Genomic DNA, 18,202 nt, shown 5'->3' with positions numbered 1-18,202 from the left:
CTCTTTTAGTTTTAGGACTTACAAACAACCGTTATGTGAACAAAACTATAATACTCTCTTTAGCAACTTTGTTGCGAGAGTATAAAAATTATTTAATTCAATACCACACACAACTGACTGTTATGTTCTTCAATGCATAGCTTCCATTATTTAGCCGTGGTTAAAAGAAAAAGTTTACAAAATTCTAATATTTTAACTATTTTAACAGAAGAGGACTTTTTTTTAACAATGCGGAAATTCAGTATACTAAATAAATTACTTTCCACTAAAAATGTTTCTGTACTTGCTTAACTTGAACCTTACTCAATACTATAAATCTGTATTAAGTCGATATTAAATTACTGAAATTTAGTTCACTACTACATATGTGCTTTAAGAGAGCAGAAATATTACAATGTTAAAGAGGCAAGTGCCGAAGAACCATTAAAATTTAGCCGAAATTTCGTAGAAACATTTAAACACGCATTATCCGGCTTTCATAAAGATTATACCGAAACATTTGACCCAAGAGCCGAGCATAACCGGCAAGAACACAGATGGAATTAAAGTGATTTGGTTATTTATGAAAGGATTAAATGGCGCAGCCTACTAAGGCCTACTAACTGTACACAAAGGACAATATAAAATTACGTTACGTATACGACATGTCGTCTGCTAATGGAGTCTCGCGCATGTATAAGCACATATCGTTCATTCAACAATAGTGTTGAGTGTGAAAGGACAGACTGAAATTAGATATTCGGCTGTCTGTAATGACTAGCGACGAGTGCGCGTTTGGCAGTGCGTTTACACACACACACACATGCATACTTAACAGGCTTACATTCTGTATCAAATCGACAGTGTCTGTTAATACGCAATGCGGTCTATTTGCGACGATGGTTACGCAATTTTAAGCAAAAAGGTCATCAACATACACTTACAATATGCCGGGTGTGGTGGAGAAAAGTGGTGACCTGCTAAAAATAGACCCAAACAGTAGAAATACCTTTCTACATCCGACTACACAACTTTAAGTGCTTGAATTGCCATCCCTCCGTCCATATCTTAAGCGCAATAGTGTGGTGCTGGCCATACGTTTCACTAAGGTCTCAAACCAGCAGAGTGGAGTGAGTGCAAAAAGAATTTGGGTTACAATTTAAGTAGTGCTTGGCTGCCCAAAACTTGCCACGCACCCCTCTCCCACTGTTGACTAATATTACGCGTGGTGTTAACGTTGTCCTTTGGCTAACACTTGCCTAACTGACTGGCACGTCGCGGCTCGGCAATTTAACTGGCATGGCGCTCACTCCCACTGACTCTTGGTCCCCCATGTCTGTGCGTGCTTGAGTGCTGCTTTGGCGAAGGCGGCGCGGTTTTCGCTAGTTTTTTATTTTATGTGAAAAAATATTTTCGCTTTTTGTAGGCCAACTGACTTTGTTAGCGGCTAGTTATGATTGAAAGCGAGGAAGCACATTTATTAAAGCAGCTTAACTACACTAAATATAACGCGCTTTGCTTTGAAGGTTGGTCGCGTACGCCAGCAGCACGTGTGTGTGCCTTTTCTGTGTTTCCTGTGGTTTCAATTGCGGTCTTTCGGTTTCCATTTCGTGTATTTGTAAACTTTAATGCTGCACGACTTTGGGCGTATACCTTTTGTTTTCTCTTTGCAGTTAGGTTTTTCTGTTTGTTGTTCGGGGAAATAGAGAAACGTAGACGCTCTTCTGATGCGCTGCGGTTACTTTTATTGCATTCTGTGGTCAACTTGGGTTCGTTGCCAGGAGGTTTTGGTGGTGGTTTGATTTTCTGTTTTTATGCTGGTTAGTCGCAAGTATACAAGTTTTTTCTTGTTTTGTGTATATATAACATGTTGCTAAGGGGTTTTCAACTTTAAAGAGTACTGTTCTCAAGTTTCTGGTATAATTTTCAGATGTAGTTTCAGCTCTCTCTGTTGGCAGAAATTTAATATCATAGTTGACTATGAATAAGCTGACCTAACATATTTAAGTGGTTTTTATTTTATAAAGTATTATTAAGCTTTTTCTATTAATTCAAAATCTTCCTTATATGCTACACCAATTTACATTCTGTTTTCTCAGAAAAAATTGTTTTTTCTTTATGTCGAGTGAAATACTTGTCTCAATCTTTTGTACTTATTTTTCTTTATAATACTTTCATATATTTTACAAAAGTATAGAGTACCAAGAATGAACTTTCATGCCTCCTAACCTAACCAAACTCTATGTATAAACAGTATTAAGATAATAAGTGAGAGCCTATGTCAAAACAAAGCTCTCCCTAATAAAACCAGAATTTTTATACAATTAAAAAGAATTTTTGAACTAAAAACTTTTAGCAAGATTCATATCGCCGCAGTGATAGGTTTCAGTGGTGAAGCTTACATTTTAAAGTCGCGGGAAAATAGTTGAGGTAGGCACACAAGGACATTTTTTCTTTCACTATCCACCTTTCAGTTGAAGCATCGCGGTCGCCCAAATTTCTGATCCAATTAGTTTGTATGATATCTATATCATATAGTGTTTCGATATCGGTGGATCCAACACGAGAAAAATATTGAACACCTACTTTGTATATATATTCATTCGATCATTTAAATATATACTTTATATAAGCACCGACGCTTCCTTCTCTTGTTTCATGTTCATTGCATAAAAAGAGAATTATAACCCTTTTTATTCTATTTTAGAAAAATAAGAGTCGATGTGGCAAAGGCGCCTGTCATAAAATATAAAAACATTTTTATACCTTCATAACCCAATTTAGCTTGCCATAATACGAATCAAACACAAAAGCTGTGATGGATGGTGAACTAACTGGAAGAATATTACTTATTAAATCATAACATATCGTTTCACTCGCCGCAAAATCTCCACACAAACGGATTTAGTTCAAACAAAACCAACAACTTGACCGCAAATACTGACCATTTAGCTCGTATGCTACAAATAACGGTAAATTCATGTAGTAGCACTTATCGACACGGCCAAATTGAGTGCCAAAATGGTATCACGTTGCCGGCGTTTCAACAGTCGATGGGTTGAACGGTTCTCGCAGCAGAGCAACACGAACATGATACTGCTAGAACTGCAGGGAGAGGAGTACAAAAAACAAAGAAGAAAAATAAAACCACATTCGAAAAGCATCCGTTGACAGGATGTGCCATAAAAACTAATGACTGCACTGAAATAACGGGGTTAAGTGTTTAGAAAATCGAACATGCGCGCGCGCTGAAGATAACCGAACTGCTGCAGCATATATGAAGGAACGCTTTTGCTAAATTTGCGCTGAAAATCCAAATCACGAAAGTTACCAGGCTTCACACTGCCAGTGTTGCCACAATTATACCCGTAACACGGACGAAACGACACCCTCGAGATGATTTTATACGCTGCACGCGACTAGGATTTTATGTTGTATGTCAGTAAAGGAGCTTAGCAAAAACGAAGAAAATCAATGTGAGTAGCAAAAAATGCTTTTGCTTGTTTTAAGGAGCAAACAGCAGGAGCGCGCAAGTTAGACAACCACATCCCAAATGCTCAAGTGGTTGTCAATAACTAGTAAGGGTAATACAAAAGAAAGAAAATGAAAAATAAGGAAATGAAAAATTCGACTGTGGCCGAAAGTGGTTTTAAGTGAAAAGGATGTAAAGTTTGTTTAACAATTTGTAGAAAGCGCTCAAACTTTATTTTTATTGCAAGGTTCAGTGTCTACGTCGTTGCAGAAAGTATCAAATTACACGAAATCATCTTCTTTTATTGCTGAATTTATTAGACAAATTTCGTTAGCAAAACTCGTGATTTGGTAATCTTAAGAGATTATTGCCTTCAAAAGCAATCCCTTATTGCGGTTTAATATTAATGTGAAGAGTTTTTACACCTCCTACTGGAGCTCACCCCTCCAATACTTAAAGCATTATGGCAAAGGGAACATATCTTCTTCTTAATTGGCGTAGACACCGCTTACGCGATTATAGCAGAGGATATATACCCTTCGAAAAAAATCCGATTACGATACAGCATTATTAGAACTTACAATATACCGACGAAAATAATGTTTAATAAAGAGCAAAGTCGGATTTTTATTGAGGGAGTGATAAGATTGTTTACAAAAGTTTTATGCACGAGAAAAAATTCAGGTGTGACGTGCACAAATCCACATTTTACAAGGTTTTTTAACGTTATTAACTAATAAGATGCCCGATAATTTCACTCAAAATACTAGTAATCTAAAACTGTATGACTTTGCAGTTTTTTAAGCAATTGGTGAATTCTATGTCAAAGAAACTGCGGCGCCCTGTTTTGATTTTAACTGTATTTCAGTGAGGTTGCCCTGCAGCGACCAAAACAAACTTATACTCAAAAAGTGTAAGATCTGAGCTATAAAGCGAAGAAGGTAAAATTTCCTAGCCACTGTTTCCGAAATTAGTCCTTTAACCGCTCTTTCAGCAAGCGTTTTGTTATAATAAATGATTATTGCTTCGTCAATAGTCAGAAATTCGTGGCATTTTACGTTCACTTTAATTATATTAATTAATATGTTTGTCGAAAGTGTTCTTCATGAATAATTTCATCTGGGTTTAGAAGCTAATAATACAGAACTTCCTGCTGATCCCTAAAAATACAAAGAATTACCTAACAATCAGCATGCCGTTAATTGAACTCGTTGCTAAGGTTGCATATATGAGATTTTAGGGTTGTCGTGATGGATCTGTTTCCCAGTACCAGTTTTAATGCGATCCAAAAATGACTTCTTGGCTTTAATTCATGACTGCCTGAATGACTCACAAAGCTTTTGCGGGCTCTTTTTGTATAAGGCTTGTCTTCATCGATTTAAGCTTATTTGCATTTTCTCATCCTCGAATTTGTTTGGCCGTCTAGGACTCTCCTCGTCTGCCAAGCTAAAAACCGTACTTATAAAAAATGTCAATCACTTTTGCACAGTAACTATCGAAAAAATTATGTGAGTATTTGTACACTGGAATAATAAACTAAATATGAACGAAAAAGTTGAAAAAAATGTTAAGAAAGTGTAACGGTAAGTTGGATATTACCCACTATACCCACTATACAAGTTTTATATATCTATATAACGTTTTTCAGCGGCTCTTAAACCACGCCTGTCATATCATCCGACGAAGTTTCCAAAGCGCTCCATAAGAAATTTTTGAAACCCAATATTCAAGCTTTCAGCTGAAGAACGTCTTAACGGGATATAAGGTTTTAAAACTTTTTTTCTGCGTTTTAAACGATCTGATACTTTTTTAATGCGTTTTTGGAGATTCACTGTCGCAGACTTATTTATTAATATATTCATCGAAAATTTTTTTTAATATACTACAAAAGTTTCACAATAATATGTCATTAAATATGGTAAAATTATAGTACTCATGTAGTGTCAAAAGAAAACACAAGTATATCCCTTTCTTTCGCCCTCAAAACTTTACTTTAAGAAGTATGAAGAAACTTTTTTCATCGATACATATTTCACATAGATCAGAGTGAGTAGAACTCTGAAATCCATTGACTTAATACACAGGTATGATGTGGAGCGTTAAATCCACATCTATTCTTTTTAATTGTATAAAAATCCTGGTTTCTTTTATGGAGAGCTTTGTTTTGACATAGGCTCTCACTTAGTGTCCTAATATTGAGTTATATTGTTTGAGTTCAAAAAACTTTTTTAGTTCCACTCTACACTAGAAAGCTTTCGCAGCTCCACAAGTGCTGCTTTTTGAAATTGCGTAAGGCCAATAGATTCAACGTCATTAGTACAAGAAAGCAATCCCATCTTGACGGGATTTTTGCATGGTTGCCTTTTTTGGAAAGCTCATCGGTTTTTCAGTTTCCGTCGATTTCGCTTTAGCCAGGCACAAAGCTAGGTTTAATTAGGAAGTAGCATGGTAGTAATGCTAGTGAGATCATGTACTCCTTTACTAGCCTTGAGCTCACTGTCAGCGAGCGTAGAGCTGGTTTAGCAGCTCTGACAATGGTATATCTCCTTAAAGATAACGAAAGCTCCCTAAAAGTCCTGAACCTTGAATACATATGTATATCTGTTGCTGTTGCTTTGTTAAATTCTTAGTTAAGCTGCTTAAGAAAAAAGTACTTGAAGATCAAATTAATTTGTTACGTTCTCTCTATAAAGTTGCTTCTTTTGTCTCGTTTTCAACAAAAAAGCTCTCAAGATTCGATCTACATATTCTTCAACTAAAACACTATGAGAAATTATACCAAATATTCTAATTGAGGCTCCTCGACGCTTAGGGCAAAGTTTTCTAGAAAATATGGAATAACTATTCATTTCATTAAGCAGGAAAATGCATGCGCTCGCAAAATGCAATTAGTATTTGAACAGTGACAGCTTCAGTTTCACTGTCAGCTATCTTCCAAAAATTTATAATACACTACACAATTAAATAAGAGCTATAATGCTTGCCTTTAGTTGTAACTATATATTTCAGCATCAAAATTTAATTAGAAACCGCAAAGTGAGTTGCCACGCCAAGCTTGCTGCAAAATTTTAACGAGAAATACAATAAAAGCGAACAAAACCGAATTTTACAAATGACACAGCCACAAACCGCTGAACAAGCATATTCCTAGTAATTTTACACGCTATAATATTGCCACTTGCACACCTATGCAACTGCACACTGCGCACTTTTAGGAATGCGGTAACACACCCACAAAACAACGTGTTGGCTGTGGCGTATACGTAACATTCTGCTTGAATGCATTGACTGCAATATGGCACAAGCATGCGTTCACGCCTAAATGCACACAATAAAGACACACAAATTTATGATGCATATAAACTTGAAAAGTTCAAAAGTGCCTGCAGAAGTTTTTATGCAAACTCAAAGTGCACGCAAAAGCAAAAACAATTTAATATTCATTAAAGCATGGAGTAACTATGCGGTGGCATTTCGTTTCACCTGTGCTACAGAAAAATGCAATTACCTCATGTTTGCAATCATTAGCAAAGTATAATATATATACCAAATGTATATGGTGCCTATATACCACTCACTATATAAATGCATATTTTATTTTCCGCAAATATATTCTTCTATATATTTAATCACATATGCTGCGTACAAATTACTTACATTTTTTATATGTGTATAATAAAAGATATGTTGCACTTAGCAAATACTCTCACAACAAACTCATTAAAATTTTATTCCATATTTTGTATTCTTCTTACGTCTCCGCACTTGTCTACACCATCTGCAACATCATGCTGTTTTATCTGCAACACGTGCCATTCCCTTTGCCGCACACAGGATTTGCACATAAGGAATGCGGAAGCGACGGTGAGTGGTACAAGCATCCGCTCACGAATAAGACCTGGTCCAATTACACGACCTGCATTAATTTCGATGATTTAGAGGTGAGTTGAATGTGAAAAAACATTACTAATAGAAATCTAGAATTTTCTCTGAACAATTTATGTTTTATGCGATAAGAAATACTTGCTTTTATAGATGATACTATTTGCATTAAATACAAATTAGAGTGCAAAATTGTAATATAAAATACTTTCGTTTAGATATTATAGATATTTTAATTAAAGATATTTTGCAAAATTTTATTGTCGGCTTAAATAAAATTTTTTACTACATGCATCTAACTACTTTTACGGGGGTGCTATATATGCCTTTGAAGCGATACAGTCTTCAAATCAGACTGAAATATGATTTTGATAATCCATCTTACCAATAAGTTATTAAATATAAAAAAAATTTTCAATATTTATATACCGGCATAAAAGAGGATGCACCCTGTACTAAACTCCTATGTATGCAGTAAAGACGTCAAACCAGATTTTGTTGATTAAACTCAACAATTTTACAGTTTTATGAATTATTTAAACCCCAAAACGGTATGAAAGTTAGTATTTGTACAGAAAAGTCTTATTTAAGAAAATATCAATTTTTTTTCGAGATATATTTGAATATATCAAATGTATATTGGCCCAACTTTTACATTAAGAAATGTGAAATACTTAACCAGATTTACGTGAACTTTAGTTTTTAATTACTGCAGTAAATACTATAGATAACTGTTTTATACTTTTTTATTTATTTTAGTGGAAACACAGCATTAATCTCTTTTATAAGACTGGTTATGGCATATCCCTGATAGCGATACTCCTGTCTCTTGCTATATACATTTATTTCAAGTAAGTATCAGTGAAAATAAATTTTTTAGTTTCATATGTAAATATTATACTATTTTTTAATGAAACTTTTGTGGAATTTTATGAAATATTTTTATAATGATACACATATATTTTTTCTTATAGCCAAATGTTTAAATTACATAAAGCTACTTTTTTTGAGCGATGAATATTTCAAAATTCATAACTCGAAAATTTTTCATATTCGGTAGAAAAAAATAATACGCGTCCAATATTTTGCCTCAAAAACAAAACTTTTTATGCATATTTTGAATGAAATTTTTTTTATATTATAATATTATATCCTACCTTTTGAATTATCGATAAATTTCAAACTAAAGGTTGACCTGTTGCGAAGTTGCCTATTTTTTTTTTTTTTTTTTTTTTTTTTTTTTTTTTTTTTTTTTTTTTTTTTTTTTTTTTTTTTTTTTTTTTTGTAATGAAAAATCACAAAAACTGCAAATTTAATGGGCAATGTTTATTAGCAATCGAAAGCTGGTCCGTCCGTTGGATCCAATTTTTGATGACTCGTTCTAGTATTTCGACCGGTAACCTGCGAATGACAAGCGTGTTGTTTCCCTCGAAGGTCTGAAGAGGCATTGAACGCATAGACTTTAGAGGTTACATATCCCTACAGAATTAAATGTAATGGTGTGATATTATGTAATCTTAGTGGCCATACCGCTGGCCCAAAACGTAAAATTTTCTGCACATCGAAGTGTTCACTCAATAAATCTATTGATCGATGCGATGTGTGGGAAGTGGCGCCGTCTTGTTGAAACCAAATTTCACTAAGATCACGAGTTTCAATTATCATGACGCGATAAATTGACATCATTTTTTGAAGAAATATGGACCGATGTTTCCACTAACCCACAAACCACACCAAACCGTTTTTGAAATGGCAGCTCTTAAATATCTTTAGGTAATATCAAAAATATGTATTGGCTTAAAATTTCTTTAAGTTGCAATAAATTCAAAGACAACATGAAGCGACTTTTCACGATCTTATAGATTATTATTTCATTATTTTCTCTAAACAATTATGATTTTCTGAACTATTCCCATTCGCGAGGCATTTTCCTATTTTCCACTTCCTGTACTGTTTCCAAACTGAGCTATGAATTTTTTTATGGGCTACTCTAGTTTTTACATCGCTGCTGCACTATAGGGAAGGAAAATGTGCACTTTTTTCTCATACCTTCTATATATATGTATTTCAAAAATTAAAATTAATGTATTTTATTCACTTTTCTCCGCAAGTTCGAATACTATGAGCAAAACTCTCAAAATTAGTCACGCTTGACTTTCCAGAGGATGCTTGGTCTAAGACCGGGAGTCGTGAGCGGCTTGAGCCATGTGCAAAAGAATCTTTTTTTGCCATTCTCAAGTGAATGGTGCCCAGAGAAGTTTTCTCGCTTGCGTGAACTTCTACACATGACTCTTTCCTCCAACTAAGTATACTAAATACATGTACTTATATATTTTTTATAATTTTATTAAAAATCATAAAAATTTTAGTAAATTCAAACTCAAAAAAATATTTTAAATATTATTCAATTTCATAGCATTTTACATTTTCTATAGAATTTAGGTTTGTAGATACAATTATGTATATACTATTAATGAATCCAACGGAAATAGAAATTAAAATGCTGATAAATGCTTCATTTGCAAGTTCCAGACACTCAAATTATTTGCCTTAAAATACCCAATAAGCAGTAAAATGTAACTAGTTGTTTCATTCAACACCAATGTTTGACAATTAACAGATAAATAATAACAGATGATAGATTAATTACAATGCATTCTGTGATTTATTTTTATTTACTCAAGAGCTTCAACGAATGTTCGCTGGTTTTTTCGCCGACATTGCGACACTCTAATAACGAGCGTGCTTCCATATTATTGTATTTTTATTTTGTTATATTTTATCTACATTTATGAAGTCCATTCCAGTATTGGCTTTGGCATTTCGATAATTATGAATAACGCCTGCAGGCGGCGAGATGCGTTTTTGCTAAATGGTGCTGCTTGTATTTTCCATTTCCTTTGAATGCGCACACTCGTTATAGAAACTTCAATAAAATGCGCTAGAAATAGTTAATTATGAACAATATAAAGTAAAACATTTTATCACAAAGTTGTTTACGTAGACTGTATTTGAAGTGAATGAAGATATTTAGCAGAAATCTTCATTCACTTCAAATGCAGTTTTGTATGTTGTGTGGCGCTCCTCAAAAGTATTCAAAGTTATTAATTCTAACATAAAATCTCTCATGACTCTTTCTAAAAGGATGTGGAATGAGCTATTGGAAATTTTAAATATAATTTGGAATGTGGGTTTATTAATATTAATATGTCATAATAATCAGAAATTTATCAAACCCATTACAAAAATTGAAATTGCACTTAAAATACCTTTACATTTTCTACCTTTATGCTTTACCTTCTTAGGCAATGAAAAATCGCTTTTGTGCACCGAGTCAAGTAATATCATATTTAAAAATAGCTCGAACAGGCTATCATAAATTAACAATAGTTGTTACTATACTAAAAAAGCAACAAACAAAAATGTAAATAAACATAAGAATGTAACATCATCTGCTACATGACCTTGGCGCAAAAGTATTTCGTGTTCCAATTCCCATTTTGTTCATAGTTACATTTGCATTGGATGACTTTTATGTTATGTAGTTTATTGTTGTGATTTGTAATTGCCATTTCTCATCTTCGGCGCAATAACAACTAAAATTCGTTCCGCTCAGTTTGTTGAAGGCTTGTTGTTGCATAATTCGAAGTTCACAGAAGTTGTGGGTGAGAGACAATTTAATTTATTAAGATTCTCATTTTTTCGTTTAGTACATTTTAGTAGTTCATAAGCTAAGCTTTTGTAAGTGCATATTGAGTGTTGTACTTTTTTTGTTTTAAAACCTGCGTTGTGTGATTTTGTGTGTGATTGTATATTATATTTGATTTATTTAAGGTAATAACATTTTTTTAGACATTGAATATATTTTTTTTATTATATTGGTAAAAAATAATAAGACAATGTAATTTAATTTTCGCGGGAAAGCCCATTCGTCTAAATATTTTTTTTCTTAGTTGGTATGACTGTCAATGAAATCTATGCCAAATGTCACATCAAAATAATCATTTTTGTTGGTATTACGAAGTGCATAAAATGCATTCGGCGATTTTAACGATGAGTGAAATTATTCCAATAAATTTTGTGTGCGGAATCTAATTTCTGGTTCAGAATCGACGATTAATATCGGAAGGACCAATTTGAAAGCTCATTTGCACCTAAGAAAAGTGAAAGCGCGATTGATTCCAAAATCACTTGGTCAATATGACCAAGGACTCAACTTCTTAATTTGATGCGAATTGAATTTATTTTACCAATGTATTAAAAAAATATATTTAAAAATATATAACAACCCTTTTTACATTATATTCGAGTGAAACAATCGAAACCCGATATATAACATTTTTAAACCTTCAGACATTAATAATCATATATTAATAATCTTTCTTTGTATTTTTATAAGCACTTATAAATTTGTATTTAGTTATCATTCCTGGGAATGATGTTAATATACAATAAAGAAAACTTAGCAAATGGCTACATATTTGCCTGTTTAGCAGCCAATATGTGAATTTGAGTATATAGTTGCTTAACACTAGAAAGACGGAAACTTAGTACTATATGTGACCTGGTCTACGAAAGGGAGCTAACGTGCGAAAACTAATCTTCTATCACGTGAAAAAGTATCTCATCTTCCATCCGAATCAAACCAAAAAGTGAAAATTGATATTTTGACACCTAACCCCTTTCCGTAAACCAGGTCACATATATACCTATATTGCTTGAAAGCAGTCAAAATGACGTGCTTAGGCTATCTAGTGTTAATGAGTACTATATTCTGAATGTACATAATGAAATGGTAGCTGACTATGAGCAAATGAACAGCATCTTGGTCATACGGGTAGACGAACGAACTGACGGGCATGACTACCTCGACTCAGTCCATCGCGTTGGTCATTTATATACGATACATACATATATCGTCACCTAAATTGTGACATAACGCAACATTACTTTTCATAAGCTTACAGGCGAAGGAAGAACGATATAATAGCAACCACTCATTTAAAACAAAACTTTAGTTTTGTTTATAAAATGATTATCTAGTGGTTATATGTGGCAGTGGAAGCGGAATATTTTATGCTACAAAAATTTGATATATGATGTAGCGATTGGGAAGCAATAAAAAACTCAGTTTTGATTTTTTGATGATACGTTGTTTAGCATTTCGATGACGATATTTATGTTGATAAAATCTCTGATATTTTATTATGATTTTTTCAAACTTCTTGACAAACTTAATATACCCCGTTTAGGGTATAAATATTAAAATTTTTTAAATTGCTAAATTAAGATATTAAAAAATAATATTAATAAAATTAAGGAGTAACTACATTTAGTGTTTTATAACAAAATTGTTTAGAAAGCGCGTTGCAAATGTTCTAAATTAAAAAGATTTCCATAATTTTTTGCGATTATTACGGTTATTATTCGCGCCCACAATTTTTATTAAGGCGGTTTTACTCTCTACCCCCAAAAAGTAAATCATTTTAATCCCACATATTTTAATTTTTAAGCAAACAATAACATTTTAACTTCCAACACTTTTGCATGTTCAGTGGCTAATAATTCATCTACGCTACCGTCCATTGCAGATCGCTGAAATGTGCGCGCATAACACTTCACATGAATTTATTCACATCCTTCGCTGCGAACAATTCACTCTGGTTGGTTTGGTACTTCGTTGTAATACCCGAAACGGAGATGCTGAAACGAAGTCCGGTAAGTGAAAGACCCCACACACACACTGCTGCCAGCGGCGCAAAGAGCAATAACTGTATATTTGAAAAAAAAAAAAACGAAATTTCACTTTATACACGCACACACACACGCAATTGCACTGTTATCCTTTTGCGTATGTTTGCTGAAGAAATTTGCATACTGTAATTGCATGCAGACAGTAAATTCGCAAAATAATCGTAAATATTACGTGTGTGTAGGTGCGACACGTAGGCGTGTATGTATGCGTGCAAAGCTTCTTTACGGCGTTTTATTACGATTTTTTTTCAATTTCCCACAAACGAATTCAATTTCAATAATAGTTACCATAGCAACTATTTTATTGATGCATGCATACAAACAGACACAAATACATATATGTACACTATGTTATATACATATCTATATATGTGAATGTATATATGTATGTTACATTTACCTTTCATTTTTCACATGTGTGCGATTTTTTCTTCCTTCGCAGCCACCCTGTATTGCGCTGCACATAATACTCCACTACTTCCTGCTAACCAACTATTCGTGGATGCTCTGCGAGGGCTTCTACTTGCACACGGTGCTGGTATCCGCCTTCATATCGGAGAAGAAATTGGTGAAATGGCTGATTGCCCTCGGCTGGGGCACGCCGGCAATTGTTATCTTCATTTACGCTCTGGCGCGTGGCCTCGGCGGCTCCGGCGATGAAGTCAAACAGTGAGTACAAGCGTCCCTGCATAAATTGCTTATACGAGTATAAATTGCAGCAAACAATATCGAGTTGACAATTGCAAAAGGGCATTAAAAACCATATTTAAAAAATATTCAATATTAAAATAACAAAAACAGCAATAACTTCAAGCGCGTTGCATAATATGATTTGCATAATTCTCAACTTCTTATTGCCCAGCAAATGCCTTGAATTGCCAACCCCTTTGCTGTCTGCCAATTTGATGCTCATTAAAATTCACTAAAACTTTAATCATTTTGTTTTCTACACTTCTTTTATATTCATTTATTTTCATTAATTGCACGCTTCTGCCCGCCCAGCTGTTGGATGCATAGCACGAGCTTCGAGAATATTCTCGTTGTGCCCGTTTGTATTTCCATTTTTCTTAATTTGCTATTTCTATGCAATATTGTGCGCGTCGTGCTGCTTAAGCTGAAGGCACCGGCCAGCATACAAGGCAGCTGTGGACCCTCACGCACCGTCCTGCAAGCATTCCGGTAAGTATTATTGTTGCATAGTGATGGATGGAGTGTGGCAAGTCAGTTGCCAGTTTTAAAGCTTTCCGGTTATTTCACCATTTTCACTTTACAAACAATACTGTACACACTTCCGTACACATTCATATATACACGTATTTTTCATGCACGAGTAGTATATTTTACTATGTATTAAGTATATCTTTATATTTTCATACAATATTTATTCTTCCATCTGCTTATCAAAGGTATTTCTATTTAAGCTTTGCTAAGATCTGTTTATATGTATATTTTAGAAAATATGTTTTAAAGAATTCTACAGCATTTTATTACTTGGAAGTTTCAGGAGTATATTAGTGTTAGCAAAAAGTTAGTTTAGCCAATTTTCGGAGCGAAATAAATGATGTACTTAAACCAAGAGTAAATCAAGTAGGCTTGCTGTATAGAAATTTTTGTTTTGAGTAATTAGAAAAGTAGTAAAAACATATTCATTAATATGAAAAATAATTTATGTGTCTCAACTGTCGTAGAAAATGTCTAAATGTCTAATCTTTGGTATTCATTTACTAGTTCGATTCGTAATGCGTAACCTTTCTCAATAAGCTTCCCACGAATTTCATACAAGTATTAAACAATTTTTAGATTTGAACTCGTACCGTACTATAACCTCTTTACTACCTTGATCCCCTGTTTGTAAGCCATGTATTTTTAATGATAATACAGAAGGAGGATACTCTTTTCAAACATGCATATATGGTTCAGGTAGAACTAAATGTGGTAAACACAACACGCCTTAGATTACATAGTGAGTACAGAACTAAAACACTTTCAAGATAATTTTACCTAAAATTAAAAATTAATTACATTAAAAAAGAAAATGGAAACGAAAAGGAGAATGTTAAGATATTGTTGAAATGTGAATCTAATCTAAAATTTAAAATTTACAACCAAGTAAACACATTTTATATATCCGAAAATTCCTACTCTATATCATTAACCAATTAGCCAATCCGAATAAGAATATTACCTCCTATAATTATGAATGTAACATTTAAACATAATTCGGGAAAAGAAAAATTGACATTGGGTCTTTAACGGTAGAAACAAAGCTACGTCATACAACGCCATATACGAAACGAAGTTTTACATTTTCATAGTCAATATCGGTTATTTTTCTCCATGGTCTAGATGAAGAACTGTCTTTTAGTTTAGAACTTTAATCAGTGCTAGTACAGTGCAGTGTAGTATTAGATTTTTTGGAGGGTAAAATAATTTAAAACAAGTAAAAGAGGGCTAAGTTCTGGTGGAACTTAAGCAATTTATACTTTTGTAACTTGCAGGAATGAAAGCCAGGGAAATACTTTAAAATATAAAACGTCAACCAGAGCATCGGAATCTAAGCAATTATATATACAGTTCGCTTTCCCTAACTCGAATCATCACATATTTATATGACCGCTATATTCGAAAACACAGTTTATTAAAAAAACCAAAATCACTATACATACTATGTAGTATATGGGAGTTGCGGGTAGTATCGACACGACTTAATCCGATACTACAGACTATTTATATACCACATGCTAATAAATGTTCCCTGAGATTCATTAAAGTTCCTCACATGCAATCACCAATCAACTGGATTTAAGTCACCCGGATGTTATATGTTTGTTATATGGGGCTAGGTCAAGTTTTCAATAGAACACGCTCTCTCAGGACAACTAACATATTGGTCGGTGTAAGGTCGAACAGTTTTCTACAAATATGTTTTCACCTAATAGTGGACGATGCAAGCTCATCGTCCAATCTTGGCACTGGCTTCATTAAAGCATTACAACACTATCTTGGTGGTAAAATTTGATGTCTCTGGCGTATTAAGTTATTGATTTATTGCACTGTTAGTAGTTTTTAATAGTACTGTTATACAAGTRTGTGAAGTGAGCGGGGTTGCCAAACGACTTCATACATTTTCATACTGTTGGTAGAAGTTTTTCTTGCCAAAGAACTCGCATATTCATTCATTCAATTTTCATTCAGATAATATGAACAACTAAACAGAAAATAAAGGTTTTGGTGTCACTAAATTTTTTAAAAATATCACAAACAYTGAACATTATATAAAATCTAATCTAAATCTAAACTATCAAGGTTAAGAAGTTGTGTGGGTTTCTTCCTGTATAAAAGAAATTAAAATTTAAAATCACTTTAAGAGTTATATCTCAAAAACCTGTGTAAAATTTCATGATTTTGCATTGGTATAATAGTTCTCAAGAAATCTTGCCAACCGACTTCAAAAACACAGTCTCAAGAAAAATGCATTTAAACACCGGTTACTAAGTATAGCTATAGTTGAGCGCATAAGTTCTGAAAGYTGTATCTCCGAAACTATTACTCGGGTCAACTTGAAAATTTAAAACAACATTCTAGAGGGGTTGTCGAATTTAATAGAGCAATAAAAAAATTCCATGTTTTGAAACCCGTAAACCCATGTAACCCCTTAAAAAAAGAACAAAAATGCTTTTCATTTTTTCATAGTTTTAGACTAGAAAGAAAACGTTTTTTTTTTATGAAAAACCAACAAAATATGGAATTTCATAAATACAGATTATCTATGAACATAATATTCAACCAAAATCATTTGAAMTCAACTTGACCCAAATAATCATTATTTCTAATTATACTATTTTAAACTCCATTTAATTTTTGTTCATCAAAAATGTGCATTTCCACATTCTATCTGTAGGTTGCACCTTGAAAATAAAACCTCCACCTTTCCTAAACTTTAATTTAATCACAAAATGCATTAACGCGGATGCGAACATGACCTAATTTTTAATTGCAAAGCAGAGTACACTTTAAAAATTACACTCCAAACAAAATTTAATTAAATCCAAAAATATAACAGTACTTTTGTGTATTTACCATTTTTTTACTCCACTACAACACAATGTGCTTATCTGCCTCTATACGCACACTTACAGCGCAACACTTTTGCTTGTACCACTATTGGGATTGCAGTACATCTTGACGCCATTTCACCCGGATGCAGGCCATCCATGGGAGCAGACATACGAAGTAATCTCAGCGTTTACGGCCTCATTTCAGGTGAGTTAAGTCAAGTGTTAATAAACTGACAGAATACAAAATGAGTTTCAGCAAGCACTTATATGCTTGTGTATATGTGTGAATACGCACATATATTTACATATTTATGTTATATATGTGTTAGTAAGCAGTATATGCACGACGGTTGGTTTATTGGTGCCGAAATTTGTGCCAAGATTGTGTCTACTGTCGTGTTCCTCTACTGTCTTCCGTTGTTTACAACCATTCAACAGCAATTATTCCGAAGAAATAATCGAGCACTAGTCAAGCAGAGGTGAACTCACCTGAACAGGTTTGCATAAGTATGCATGGGTTTTCAAATTAGGCAGCAATGTTCGAGCAAATGACAGGTGCAGTAAATGTAAGCAAATGCTTGTAAGATTAAGTGCACAACAAAAGCAACTGCATTTTAATTGGTTTGCTGTGCAATGAAAGGGCACAATGATGTGCCTTTGTGCCAATCAAATTTGAAGTGTAGTTAGTCCGTAYATCGAACATTGTGTGCGATTTTCGTATAATAGATTTTATCAGCTGTTTGTCTAATTTAATAGTCATGACAGATTTTATTGTTAATTGTGAAATAAGAAAGCCTTGAAATATAAATTGAGGCAAAAAAAAAAAATACCAGGAAATTTAAAATTAAACACGAAGTATTTAATTATTCATCAATTTTTATTTTGTCGCCTTCAAAGTAGTCCCCACCATATGTAATACACTTATACCAGCGATTTTTCCAGTCCTTCAACGAATTTTGTTTTATCTCTTCGATACACTGAAAACGTGTTCCACGGAAAGGCAATTTCAATTTTGCGAACAAGAAAAAAACACATGGAGCCAAATCGGGTGAATAGG

The 18,202-nt window shown here is 33.5% G+C and overlaps 1 protein-coding gene across 3 annotated transcripts in view; it reads left to right on the top strand.

The window, feature by feature from the left end:
• Window positions 1-18,202, top strand: part of LOC108972559 (calcitonin gene-related peptide type 1 receptor) — a 52,204-nt gene that overhangs the window by 12,390 nt on the left and 21,612 nt on the right. For all 3 annotated transcript variants that reach the window (XM_018939190.1, XM_018939189.1, XM_018939192.1), the window contains exons 3-8: window positions 7,286-7,392; window positions 8,093-8,184; window positions 12,925-13,051; window positions 13,530-13,756; window positions 14,090-14,266; window positions 17,227-17,350. In XM_018939190.1, coding sequence (XP_018794735.1) covers window positions 7,286-7,392; window positions 8,093-8,184; window positions 12,925-13,051; window positions 13,530-13,756; window positions 14,090-14,266; window positions 17,227-17,350 — 854 coding nt within the window. The remainder of the gene's footprint in view (window positions 1-7,285; window positions 7,393-8,092; window positions 8,185-12,924; window positions 13,052-13,529; window positions 13,757-14,089; window positions 14,267-17,226; window positions 17,351-18,202) is intronic.

The sequence above is a fragment of the Bactrocera latifrons genome, unplaced genomic scaffold (assembly GCF_001853355.1).
Source record: "Bactrocera latifrons isolate USDA-ARS-PBARC rearing strain unplaced genomic scaffold, ASM185335v1 scaffold_409, whole genome shotgun sequence".
Classification (NCBI taxonomy): domain Eukaryota; kingdom Metazoa; phylum Arthropoda; class Insecta; order Diptera; family Tephritidae; genus Bactrocera; species Bactrocera latifrons.
The sequence above is the reverse complement of the archived record's forward strand: the minus strand, read 5'-3'. Positions and strand labels throughout refer to the sequence as shown.